At 37.0% G+C, this 13,224-nt stretch overlaps 1 protein-coding gene across 1 annotated transcript; it reads left to right on the forward strand.

Moving 5' to 3' along the window:
• The first annotated feature begins 10,564 nt into the window (after positions 1-10,564).
• LOC130960144 (protein MNN4-like) lies at positions 10,565-11,406 on the forward strand. Its single transcript, XM_057885454.1, has 2 exons — positions 10,565-10,655; positions 10,913-11,406. The coding sequence occupies exons 1-2, from the start codon at positions 10,565-10,567 to the stop codon at positions 11,404-11,406; spliced, it is 585 nt and encodes a 194-aa protein (XP_057741437.1).
• Positions 11,407-13,224: the final 1,818 nt, after the last annotated feature.

A 13,224-nucleotide genomic window follows, 5' to 3' on the forward strand; every position in this document is an offset into this window, starting at 1 on the left:
TTAAATTACATGATTTAATTTTTTATTTAAATTAGAAAAATAAAAAAAAAGTCCAGCAATATCTTATAAACAATAGATCTATAAATTTATTTTTTTAATTTTAATCTAAAAATATAAAAAAAATTTCTAATAGTAAAAAAATAAAAATTCCAAAAATATCCAAAAAATAAAAAAATTGAAAAATTTTAAATTTTAATTAATTTATTCTTAATTTGTGAACAAGTGTAGCAAAAAAAGTCAAACTGTCCATATGTAGCATTATTCGGTGAATAAAAAATAAAAAAATATTTCCAAAAAAATAAAAAATTTAAAAAAAAATAAATTTTCTATTTTTAATATTTAATTACATGATTAATTTTTTTTATTTAAATTAGAAAAATAAAATAAAGTCCAATAATATCTAATAAACAATAGATCTGTAAATTTATTATTTTTTATTTTTAAATTTAAAATATAAAAAATTTTCTAGTAGCAAAAAATAAAAATTCAAAAAATATCCAAAAAAAAAATTGAAAAATTTGAAATTTTTAAATTATTTATTCTTAATTTGTGAACAAGTGCAGCAAAAAGTCAAAGGTCCGGGTGTGGCATTATCCGGCGAATAAAAAAATAAAAATATTTTCAAAAAAATGAAAAATTTCAAAAAAAGAAATTTTATTTTTGAATATTTAAATTACATGATTTAATTTTTTATTTAAATTAGAAAAATAAAATAAAGTCCAGCAATATCTAATAAACAATAAATCTGTAAATTTATTTTTTATTTTTATACTAAAAATATAAAAAATTTTCTAATAGTAAAAAAAAATTCCAAAAATATCCAAAAAATAAAAAATTGAAAAATTTTAAATTTTTAAATTAATTTATTCTTAATTTGTGAACAAGTGTAGCAAAAAAAAGTCTAATGTCCGGGTGTGGCATTATCCGGTGAATAAAAAAATAAAAAAAATATTTTCAAAAAATAAAAATTTTAAAAAAATAAATTTTTTATTTTTTAATTTTTAATTACATGATTTAATTTTTTATTTAAATTAGAAAAATAAATAAAGTCCAGTAATATCTAATTAACAATAGATCTGTAAATTTATTATTTTTTTAATTTTTAAACTAAAAATATAAATTTTTTTTCTAATAGTAAATAATAAAAATTCCAAAAAATAAGAAAATTGAAAATTTTAAATTTTTAAATTAATTTATTAATTGTGAACATGTGCAGCAAAAAAGTCAACTGTCTGGTGTGGCATTATCCGTGAATAAAAAAATAAAAAATATTTCCAAAAAATAAAAAATTTTAAAAAATAAATTTTTATTTTTGAATATTTAAATTACATGATTTAATTTTTTATTTAAATTAGAAAAATAAAAGAAGTCCTGTGATGACAAGTCATCTTAGCCTAGTTTCACTAGTCTTTTTCTTTTGTTTTCACTTGAATTATGCACTTTCTTGAGCCATAAGCAAGCCAATTGGGTAGATTTTCATGCTTCCTTTGATTGAATCAACCATATGTGAATTAATGCAAACTCATGAGGTTTTATGCTACATTGTTGCATATTATGATAAATTGAATATCTTATGATTTTGGGCATAGCTTGATGTTTGGTTGATTAATTAGTCAAACTTTGGCACAAACTTTTGGTGAAAGTTAGCCTCAAAGTTAGCCCCCTAACTTGAAGGCTAACTTGAGAAGTTGAATTTTTCTTCCTGGGCCACTCAAAGTTTGCGCCAACGTTAGCCCCAAACTTGGAGGCTAACGTTGGCATGACAATTCTCACCCAGGGTAGCCAAAGTTTGCGCCAACGTTAGCCCCCAAACTTGGAGGCTAACGTTGCATGTCAATTTCTCCCAGGGTGGCCAAAGTTTGCGCCAACGTTAGCCCCCAAACTTGGAGGCTAACGTTGGCGCCAATTGTGTTTAAGGAAGGGCCAAAGTTGCGCTCAAGTTAGACCCCAAACTTGAAGGCCAACTTTGGCACCAGAAATGGGTTTGTGATATGAAAAGTTGGCCTTAAAGTTAGCCCCTAACTTCAACTCAACTTTGAATCCAACTTACAAAACTCAAATCCGGTTCACATGGTTCACTTGGGTTTCTCTTCAAACTTCAAGAGCAATTAACCAAGGCTCTTTCAACCCAATTCCACAAGAGCAAGGGCCCAACTCAAGGCTTGAAGATCAATTGAAGAAAGTGTATAAAATAGGCTAGAATTCAAGTTAATCAGGGAGCTCCCTTTCGGATTTTCATAGAGCTTCCCTTTTTAGAGTTTTTAGAGAGTTTTCTTCTTGGTTTCGGGAGCTTGAGTGATCTTTATTTCTTAGTTTAATTGCTTTCAATTTCAATTATACTTGTCTTGGATCTTGGGTTGGAGAATTGAAGGAATTCTGTTTCAATCTCACCTTAGATCTCTCTGTGATTTTCACTGCAATTTAAATTTTCAGTTCGGATAATACCATTTCAATTTTCTGTAATTGCTTTATTTGTTTAATTTGCTTGTCTGTTTGAATTCAATCAAATCCCAATTCTCATTTACTCTTCTGTCTATGCAATTTAATTTCTCTTGGTTTAATTCCTGCAAATCTAAGTCCCAATCCCCTTTACATTTCAAGCCATTTACATTTCTTGTCATTTAAGATTCTTGCAATTTACATTTCTTGCAATCTAAGTTTCTGCCATTTAATTTCTTGTTCTTTAAATCAGCATTTTAATTCTTGTTCTCTTTACTTTCAATGCAATTTAAATTCTGCAATTCAATCAACCAAATCTTGATTCGCTTGACTAATTCAACCACTAAACTAAAATTGCTCAATCCTTCAATCCCTGTGGGATCGACCTCACTCCCGTGAGTTTTTATTACTTGATGCGACCCGGTGCACTTGCCGGTTAGATTGGTATTGTTTGGGAGAGATTCTTGTCTCCACCAAAATAATCCCATCAAGTTTTTGGCGCCGTTGCCGGGATTGATTAGATGACAATGATTAAGTGAGGTGGTAGTTTAGATCAAGCACTTTTTCTTTATTTTTCTTTATTTTTACTAAGCACATTAACTGTTTGACACATTGTGTCACCTAACCCTCTAACCACATTCTAGCACTAGAATACTCATGTTTTATTTGGTTTGTTTGTGATTTTTGCAAGTCATGGAGGCTGAGGTGCGTGAAGAGGGAGTGGGCAACAATGCCCAGCTTGCAAGAAGGGTGTTGGCCTCTTACACTATCCCCAATCCCAGACATTATGGGAGCAGCATCCTCCCCCAAATGTTCAGGCAAATGACTTTGAGTTGAAGCCTCAACTAATCACCTTGGTGAACAATTGTGCTTATGGAGGTGGCCCTCTTGAAGACCCCAACCAACATTTGTCCGTTTTCTTAAGGATTTGTGAAACGTCAAGACAAATGGTGTGCATCCAGACACATACAAATTGTTGCTGTTCCATTCTCATTAAGGGATAAGGCTGCACAATGGCTTGAAACTTTTCCCAAAGGAAGTGTCACTAGTTGGGACGATTTGGTGACTAAATTTTTAGCCAAATTTTACCCACCCCAAAGGACCCAACCAACATTTGTCCGTTTTCTTAAGGATTTGTGAAACGTCAAGACAAATGGTGTGCATCCAGACACATACAAATTGTTGCTGTTCCATTCTCATTAAGGATAAGGCTGCACAATGGCTTGAAACTTTTCCCAAGGAAGTGTCACTAGTTGGGACGATTTGGTGACTAAATTTTTAGCCAAATTTTACCCACCCCAAAGGATCGTCAGGCTGAAACTGGGTGCAGACATTCACCAATTAGATGCCGAATCCTTGTATGAAGCATGGGAGAGGTACAAGCTCTAATCAGAAAGTGTCCCCCAGAAATGTTCAATGAATGGGATGTGCTACAAAATTTCTATGAAGGCTTGACGTTGAAATCTCAAGAGGCATAGATCACTCTGCTGGAGGTTCATTACAACTGATGAAAACTGCTGAAGAAGCCCAGATCTTGTGGACATGGTGGCCAACAATCAATACTTCTTTGCTCATCAAAGAACCCGCCAACCATCACAGAGAAAGGGGGTATTAGAATTGGAAGGAGTGGACTCCATTTTGGCTCAAAACAAGATGATGCAACAACAGATTCAACAACAGTTTGAACAAATGGCCAAAAGGATTGACAGCCTCCAAGTTGCTGCAGTCAACACAAGCCAACCATCAACCAAATGGGGGCAAATGAAGAAAACCAAGAAGATCAGCAGCAGGAACAACCTCAATATGCATAACAAAGCTCCGGCCAAAATGAAATCTATGGTGACATTTACAATCCATCCTGGAAGAACCATCCAAACATAAGATGGGGAGATAACCACACTCAAAATCAGCAACCATGGCAACGAAATTCAAACCAAAATAACTCAAGAAACAACCAAATCACACCAGCAAACACTAACCCTAATCCATATAGAAAACCCCAAAATAACCACTCAAATTCTAACTACTATCCACCCAATAACCAAACCACTAACCAAAACACCCACCATCAACCTTCAACACCCCACAACCAGCCACAAACATCACAAGACACTCAAAGGATCTCCAACTTGGAGACATTGATAGAAAAGATGATGAAGCACCAAGAGACAATGATGGAGAAAACATGAAAATCAAGAGATGGCAAGAAAATCAAGAAGCAGCACGGAAGGATCAAGCCATAACAATCAAAAACCAAGAAGGCATCTTGAGACAATGGAACAAATGGCTAAACAAAACACAGAGATGGGTGAGAAGCAATCAAATGCATCCCCTAGTACCACTTCAGACCACCCAAGGGACAAAGGAAAAGCTACAAAGTGGAGGAGTGCAAAGCAATTATGGTGGGAAGTGAGAAGGAAGCCATCAATCAGGAAGAACACAACAGAAAAGTTCCACGAGAAGAGACAGAAGAAAAAAGTGAAGAGGAGAGAAAGACCAAGAATGCAAAAAGCTCAAAGAAAGATGAGGACATCCTTGAAACACAGCTACAGGAAGAAGGAAGGGGTGAAGCCAGATGTCCCCAAACTTCCATACCCTCAGAGGTTCAAAAAAGAGAATGAGGATAAGCAATACTCAAAATTCCTGGACATATTCAAGACACTCAGCATCAATATTCCTTTCTTGGAAGCACTTGAACAGATGCCACTATATGCCAAATTTATGAAGAAAGTGCTGACAAGAAAAGATCCCTGCAGGAAGGACAGATTGTTAAGATGACAAAGGAATGTAGTGCTATCCTCCAAAGAGAGTTACCAGAGAAGAAAGATGATCCTGGGCGTTTTTACATACTTTGCATCATAGGAAACATAACAATTGAGAAGTCATTTTGTGACCTGGGTGCAAGCATAAACCTGATGCCTTTGTCTCTAATGAGGAAACTTCAAATTTCTGAGCTGAAATCCACACGAATAGTTCTCCAAATGGCTGACAAATCCACTAAGCAAGCACTGGGAGTTGTGGAGAATGTATTGGTAAAAGTGGGAAAATTCTTTCTCCTTGCTGACTTTATTATCTCAGATATAGAAGAAGACCCTAACACTCCCATCATCCTGGGGAGGCCTTTCCTAGCTACGGGCAGAGCATTGATAGATGTTGAAAAAGGGGAATTGTTGCTAAGAGTGCATGATGAACACCTAGCATTCCATGTTTTTAAAACCCTGCATGAGCCCACTCAAGAAGAAGATTGTATGAAGGATAAGGCCAGAGATCAAAGCTTGAAGGAGGCATTCAATGAGTTAAATCCAAGACTTCTAAATCCACAATTGAAAGAAGTAGAGATGGTGCAACAAACCAAAGAAGTCAAGGAGGAACTAGATCCAAAACCCCCAGATGAGAAATTCAGCATCCCAGATAAAGAACCACCAAGGCAGGGAGTATCTCTTGAGAAGAAAAGAAGAAGAGGCCAAGAGGGTGGAGAAATAAGAAAATCCCTACTGAAGGCTTTTCACCAGGGATAAAGTGGTGTTAAACACCCAACCAATGAAGGTGTCTCCACAATTATCTGAATACTACACTGTGAACCGAGTCCTTTCATTTGAACACCTAGAGATCATCAAAGAGGAGACTGGAAGGAAGTTCACAGTAAGAGGAGAAAAGCTGAGGCACTATGATTTTCAACCTCCATGATCAAAGAAAGAAGGATGTCAAGCTAGTGACATTAAAAGAGCGCTTGTTGGGAGGCAACCCAACATGAGGTAGTTTTCTTTTCATAACTTTTTCAATAAAAAGGTTGAATAATTGGTATGTATCGCAAGGAGCTAAGTTTGGTGTTCCACACCAAACAAATTAAGAGAGAATGAAGCATTCTAAGTTTGGTGTTCCACCAAAATCTCACTTAAAAGCACATTCTCACTTCCTGCACAAAGCTAGCTCTAAGCAATCAGACAAATCATTCAACCATTTAATTGCTTTCTAGTTTTAGTTTTATAACCTTTAGCAAGGACACAAGATTTTACATATAGTTAATCTGTTGCATCAAAGGAAGTGGCAAGGAATTAAGTTTGGTGTTCCCACACCAAATTAAATCCAAAAGCCACATTCAATTCATGCATACTAACCAGTCACCTAAGGGCTTGAGAAGCAAGCAACTTTTGAGATTTGTGCAGGGAACTAACCACCATTTGAAGACATTATGCATCATAACTCAAAAGGGGCACAACAGAAGGAAGGACAAAAGAACTGCAAACCAATAGGTTGTATCTATACTTAACTCTTGCTGTTGAGAAATGCTTTGACTTGTGTCTTGCTAAAGTGTTCATTGAGTTCAAACAGAGTCAATTTTCTTTTAAAATAAGTAAGCTAGTTTAAGTTTGTGCTTGTGTGTTACTTCCACTTGACTAAAAGCATGTTCTGTCCCCTGCATCTTTAAATCAATAAAAGAAATGTTTGAATGTGAAGTAAGATAGTCTCTGTTAGATAGAAGTATGATAAAGTAAGTGGTGGTATGTGTGTGATTGTATAAAAACTCACTTTTAGTGAATAAAGAACTAGAATGTCTCATTCTAAGTGTAGAGTGGCTTACTGTCTATGAATCTCAATAAGGAAATCCTTGGTTCAAAAGAAAAACAAAAGAAAGAAAGAAAAGAAATAGCCAAAAGATGGCAGAACCAAAGAAAACAAAAAGGAAACAAAGCTGGACACCAATAGCTTGAACCTTGAAAATATATGCCTGTGGTGTCTGTGTATTAGGATCTGCTTGGACTACTAAGCTCTTTGGAGTGCTTCAACACTCGGTGACTTGGATTAACTAATCCGGGATCATCAGCTGAAAATCCACTATCAAGAGCAACCTAACTACAAGGCATTTAGTAACCAAAAAAAAAGGTGCTGGGCATCAATGTTTAAAAGGAAAGGTGAGCCAAGTGTCCATGGTGAATAATGTGTCAAGTATACAGAAAAGAAAATGAACTTGCTACACATGACACTCAAATAAAGCTTTGAACAAAGTAATAGCCAAGGATAAAGGAATAATGAGAGGTCATAGCAGTAGGTTACTTGAAGCTTGAGGGAGACTTTCTAGGCCTAAGAATCAATGAGAAGTGAGTATTGCATATCCACACAAAATCCCATGAACTACCAATAACATTCTGCTAGCATGAACATCCTCTTCCATTTCATTCTTTCTTCTTAATAATTCATTCCTTGCTTGGGGACAAGCAAGCTTTAAGTTTGGTGTTGTGATGACAAGTCATCTTAGCCTAGTTTCACTAGTCTTTTTCTTTTGTTTTCACTTGAATTATGCACTTTCTTGAGCCATAAGCAAGCCAATTGGGTAGATTTTCATGCTTCCTTTGATTGAATCAACCATATGTGAATTAATGCAAACTCATGAGGTTTTATGCTACAATTGTTGCATATTATGATAAATTGAATATCTTATGATTTTGGGCATAGCTTTGATGTGTTTGGTTGATTAATGATAGGTGAAGAAAGCTTGGAGAAAAGTGGAAGAAAGAAGGAACGGCTAGAAGCAAAGAGGGAGCAATGAAACAAGTGAAATTGAACCAAGAAACATAAAGTTGGAGTTGAAGTTAGCCCTCAAACTTTGGCACAAACTTTTGGTGCAAAGTTAGCCTCAAAGTTAGCCCCCTAACTTGAAGGCTAACTTGAGAAGTTGAATTTTCTTCCCTGGGCCACTCAAAGTTTGCGCCAACGTTAGCCCCCAAACTTGGAGGCTAACGTTGGCATGAGAATTTATGCTCCAGGGTGGCCAAAGTTTGCGCCAACGTTAGCCCCCAAACTTGGAGGCTAACGTTGGCATGTCAATTTCTCCCAGGGGTGGCCAAAGTTTGCGCCAACGTTAGCCCCCAAACTTGGAGGCTAACGTTGGCGCCAATTGTGTTTAAGGAAGGGCCAAAGTTTGCGCTCAAGTTAGACCCCAAACTTGAAGGCCAACTTTGGCACCAGAAAAATGGGTTTGCTGATATGAAAAGTTGGCCTTAAAGTTAGCCCCCTAACTTCAACTCAAACTTTGAATCCAACTTTACAAAACTCAAATCCGGTTCACATGGTTCACTTGGGTTTCTCTTCAAACTTCAAGAGCAATTAACCAAGGCCTCTTTCAACCCAATTCCACCAAGAGCAAGAGCCCAACTCAAGGCTTGAAGATCAATTGAAGAAAGTGTATAAATAGGCTAGAATTCAAGTTAATCAGGGAGCTCCCTTTTCGGATTTTTCATAGAGCTTCCCTTTTTATAGTTTTTAGAGAGTTTTCTTCTTGGTTTCGGGAGCTTGAGTGATCTTTATTTTCTTAGTTTAATTGCTTTCAATTTCAATTATACTTGTCTTGGATCTTGGGTTGGAGAATTGAAGGAATTCTGTTTCAATCTCACCTTAGATCTCTCTGTTGATTTTCACTGCAATTTAAATTTTCAGTTCGGATAATTGCTTCTTCATCTAATCTCTCTGCAATTTACAATTTCCTTGTTATTGTTCTTGTTGGATCTAGGAAGGCATTGAGATCTAGACTTGGTTTTCTAGTCTCTGGGTCCTGAGATCACATTTTACCATTTCAATTTTCTGTAATTGCTTTATTTGTTTAATTTGCTTGTCTGTTTGAATTCAATCAAATCCCAATTCTCATTTACTCTTCTGTCTAATGCAATTTAATTTCTCTTGGTTTAATTCCTGCAAATCTAAGTCCCAATCCCCTTTACATTTCAAGCCATTTACATTTCTTGTCATTTAAGATTCTTGCAATTTACATTTCTTGCAATCTAAGTTTCTGCCATTTAATTTCTTGTTCTTTAAAATTCAGCATTTTAATTCTTGTTCTCTTTACTTTCAATGCAATTTAAATTCTGCAATTCAATCAACCAAATCTTGATTCGCTTGACTAATTCAACCACTAAACTAAAATTGCTCAATCCTTCAATCCCTGTGGGATCGACCTCACTCCCGTGAGTTTTTATTACTTGATGCGACCCGGTGCACTTGCCGGTTAGATTGGTATTGTTTTGGGAGAGATTCTTGTCTCCACCAAAATAATCCCATCAAGTTTTTGGCGCCGTTGCCGGGGATTGATTAGATTGACAATGATTAAGTGAGGTGGTAGTTTAGATCAAGCACTTTTTCTTTATTTTTCTTTATTTTTACTAAGCACATTAACTGTTTGACACATTGTGTCACCTAACCCTCTAACCACATTCTAGCACTAGAATACTCATGTTTTATTTGGTTTGTTTGTGATTTTTGCAAGTCATGGAGGCTGAGGTGCGTGAAGAGGGAGTGGGCAACAATGCCCAGCTTGTAAGAAGGGTGTTGGCCTCTTACACTATCCCCAATCCCAGACATTATGGGAGCAGCATCCTCACCCCAAATGTTCAGGCAAATGACTTTGAGTTGAAGCCTCAACTAATCACCTTGGTGCAGAACAATTGTGCTTATGGAGGTGGCCCTCTTGAAGACCCCAACCAACATTTGTCCGTTTTCTTAAGGATTTGTGAAACGGTCAAGACAAATGGTGTGCATCCAGACACATACAAATTGTTGCTGTTCCCATTCTCATTAAGGGATAAGGCTGCACAATGGCTTGAAACTTTTCCCAAAGGAAGTGTCACTAGTTGGGACGATTTGGTGACTAAATTTTAGCCAAATTTTACCCACCCCAAAGGATCGTCAGGCTGAAAACTGAGGTGCAGACATTCACCCAATTAGATGCCGAATCCTTGTATGAAGCATGGGAGAGGTACAAAGCTCTAATCAGAAAGTGTCCCCCAGAAATGTTCAATGAATGGGATGTGCTACAAAATTTCTATGAAGGCTTGACGTTGAAATCTCAAGAGGCATTAGATCACTCTGCTGGAGGTTCATTACAACTGATGAAAACTGCTGAAGAAGCCCAGAATCTTGTAGACATGGTGGCCAACAATCAATACTTCTTTGCTCATCAAAGAACCCGCCAACCATCACAGAGAAAGGGGGTATTAGAATTGGAAGGAGTGGACTCCATTTTGGCTCAAAACAAGATGATGCAACAACAGATTCAACAACAGTTTGAACAAATGGCCAAAAGGATTGACAGCCTCCAAGTTGCAGCAGTCAACACAAGCCAACCATCAACCAAATGGGGCAAAATGAAGAAAACCAAGAAGATCAGCAGCAGGAACAACCTCAATATGTGCATAACCAAAGCTCCGGCCAAAATGAAATCTATGGTGACATTTACAATCCATCCTGGAAGAACCATCCAAACATAAGATGGGGAGATAACCACACTCAAAATCAGCAACCATGGCAACGAAATTCAAACCAAAATAACTCAAGAAACAACCAAAATCACAACCAGCAAAACACTAACCCCAATCCATATAGAAAACCCCAAAATAACCACTCAAATTCTAACTACTATCCACCCAATAACCAAACCACTAACCAAAACACCCACCATCAACCTTCAACACCCCACAACCAGCCACAAACATCACAAGACACTCAAAGGATCTCCAACTTGGAGACATTGATAGAAAAGATGATGAAGCACCAAGAGACAATGATGGAGAAACTCATGAAAAATCAAGAGATGGCAAGACAAGATCAAGAAGCAGCACGGAAGGATCAAGCCATAACAATCAAAACCAAGAAGCTGCAATCAGAAATCTTGAGAGGCATATGGAACAAATGGCTAAACAAAACACAGAGATGGGTGAGAAGCAATCAAATGCATCCCCTAGTACCACTTCAGACCACCCAAGGGACAAAGGAAAAGCTACAAAGTGGGAGGAGTGCAAAGCAATTATGGTGGGAAGTGAGAAGGAAGCCATCAATCAGGAAGAACACAACAGAAAAGTTCCACGAGAAGAGACAGAAGAAAAAAGTGAAGAGGAGAGAAAGACCAAGAATGCAAAAAGCTCAAAGAAAGATGAGGACATCCTTGAAACACAGCTACAGGAGAAGAAGGAAGGGTGAAGCCAGATGTCCCCAAACTTCCATACCCTCAGAGGTTCAAAAAAGAGAATGAGGATAAGCAATACTCAAAATTCCTGGACATATTCAAGACACTCAGCATCAATATTCCTTTCTTGGAAGCACTTGAACAGATGCCACTATATGCCAAATTTATGAAGAAAGTGCTGACAAAGAAAAGATCCCTGCAGGAAGGACAGATTGTTAAGATGACAAAGGAATGTAGTGCTATCCTCCAAAGAGAGTTACCAGAGAAGAAAGATGATCCTGGGCGTTTTTACATACCTTGCATCATAGGAAACATAACAATTGAGAAGTCATTTTGTGACCTGGGTGCAAGCATAAACCTGATGCCTTTGTCTCTAATGAGGAAACTTCAAATTTCTGAGCTGAAATCCACACGAATAGTTCTCCAAATGGCTGACAAATCCACTAAGCAAGCACTGGGAGTTGTGGAGAATGTATTAGTAAAAGTGGGAAAATTCTTTCTCCCTGCTGACTTTGTTATCTCAGATATAGAAGAAGACCCTAACACTCCCATCATCCTGGGGAGGCCTTTCCTAGCTACGGGCAGAGCATTGATAGATGTTGAAAAAGGGGAATTGTTGCTAAGAGTGCATGATGAACACCTAGCATTCCATGTTTTTAAAACCCTGCATGAGCCCACTCAAGAAGAAGATTGTATGAAGGATAAGGCCAGAGATCAAAGCTTGAAGGAGGCATTCAATGAGTTAAATCCAAGACTTCTAAATCCACAATTGAAAGAAGTAGAGATGGTGCAACAAACCAAAGAAGTCAAGGAGGAACTAGATCCAAAACCCCCAGATGAGAAATTCAGCATCCCAGATAAAGAACCACCAAGGCAGGGAGTATCTCTTGAGAAAGAAAAGAAGAAGAGGCCAAGAGGGTGGAGAAATAAGAAAATCCCTACTGAAGGCTTTTCACCAGGGGATAAAGTGGTGTTAAACACCCAACCAATGAAGGTGTCTCCACAATTATCTGAATACTACACTGTGAACCGAGTCCTTTCATTTGAACACCTAGAGATCATCAAAGAGGAGACTGGAAGGAAGTTCACAGTAAGAGGAGAAAAGCTGAGGCACTATGATTTTCAACCTCCATGATCAAAGAAAGAAGGATGTCAAGCTAGTGACATTAAAAGAGCGCTTGTTGGGAGGCAACCCAACATGAGGTAGTTTTCTTTTCATAACTTTTTCAATAAAAAGGTTGAATAATTGGTATGTATCGCAAGGAGCTAAGTTTGGTGTTCCACACCAAAACAAATTAAGAGAGAATGAAGCATTCTAAGTTTGGTGTTCCACCAAAATCTCACTTAAAAGCACATTCTCACTTCCTGCACAAAGCTAGCTCTAAGCAATCAGACAAATCATTCAACCATTTAATTGCTTTCTAGTTTTAGTTTTATAACCTTTAGCAAGGACACAAGATTTTACATATAGTTAATCTGTTGCATCAAAGGAAGTGGCAAGGAATTAAGTTTGGTGTTCCCACACCAAATTAAATCCAAAAGCCACATTCAATTCATGCATACTAACCAGTCACCTAAGGGTTTGAGAAGCAAGCAACTTTTGAGATTTGTGCAGGGAACTAACCACCATTTGAAGACATTATGCATCATAACTTAAAAGGGGCACAACAGAAGGAAGGACAAAAGAACTGCAAACCAATAGGTTGTATCTATACTTAACTCTTGCTGTTGAGAAATGCTTTGACTTGTGTCTTGCTAAAGTGTTCATTGAGTTCAAACAGAGTCAATTTTCTTTTAAAATAAGTAAGCTAGTTTAAGTTTGTGCTTGTGTG

The sequence above is a fragment of the Arachis stenosperma genome, unplaced genomic scaffold (assembly GCF_014773155.1).
Source record: "Arachis stenosperma cultivar V10309 unplaced genomic scaffold, arast.V10309.gnm1.PFL2 arast.V10309.gnm1.Scaffold_100078, whole genome shotgun sequence".
NCBI lineage: Eukaryota > Viridiplantae > Streptophyta > Magnoliopsida > Fabales > Fabaceae > Arachis > Arachis stenosperma.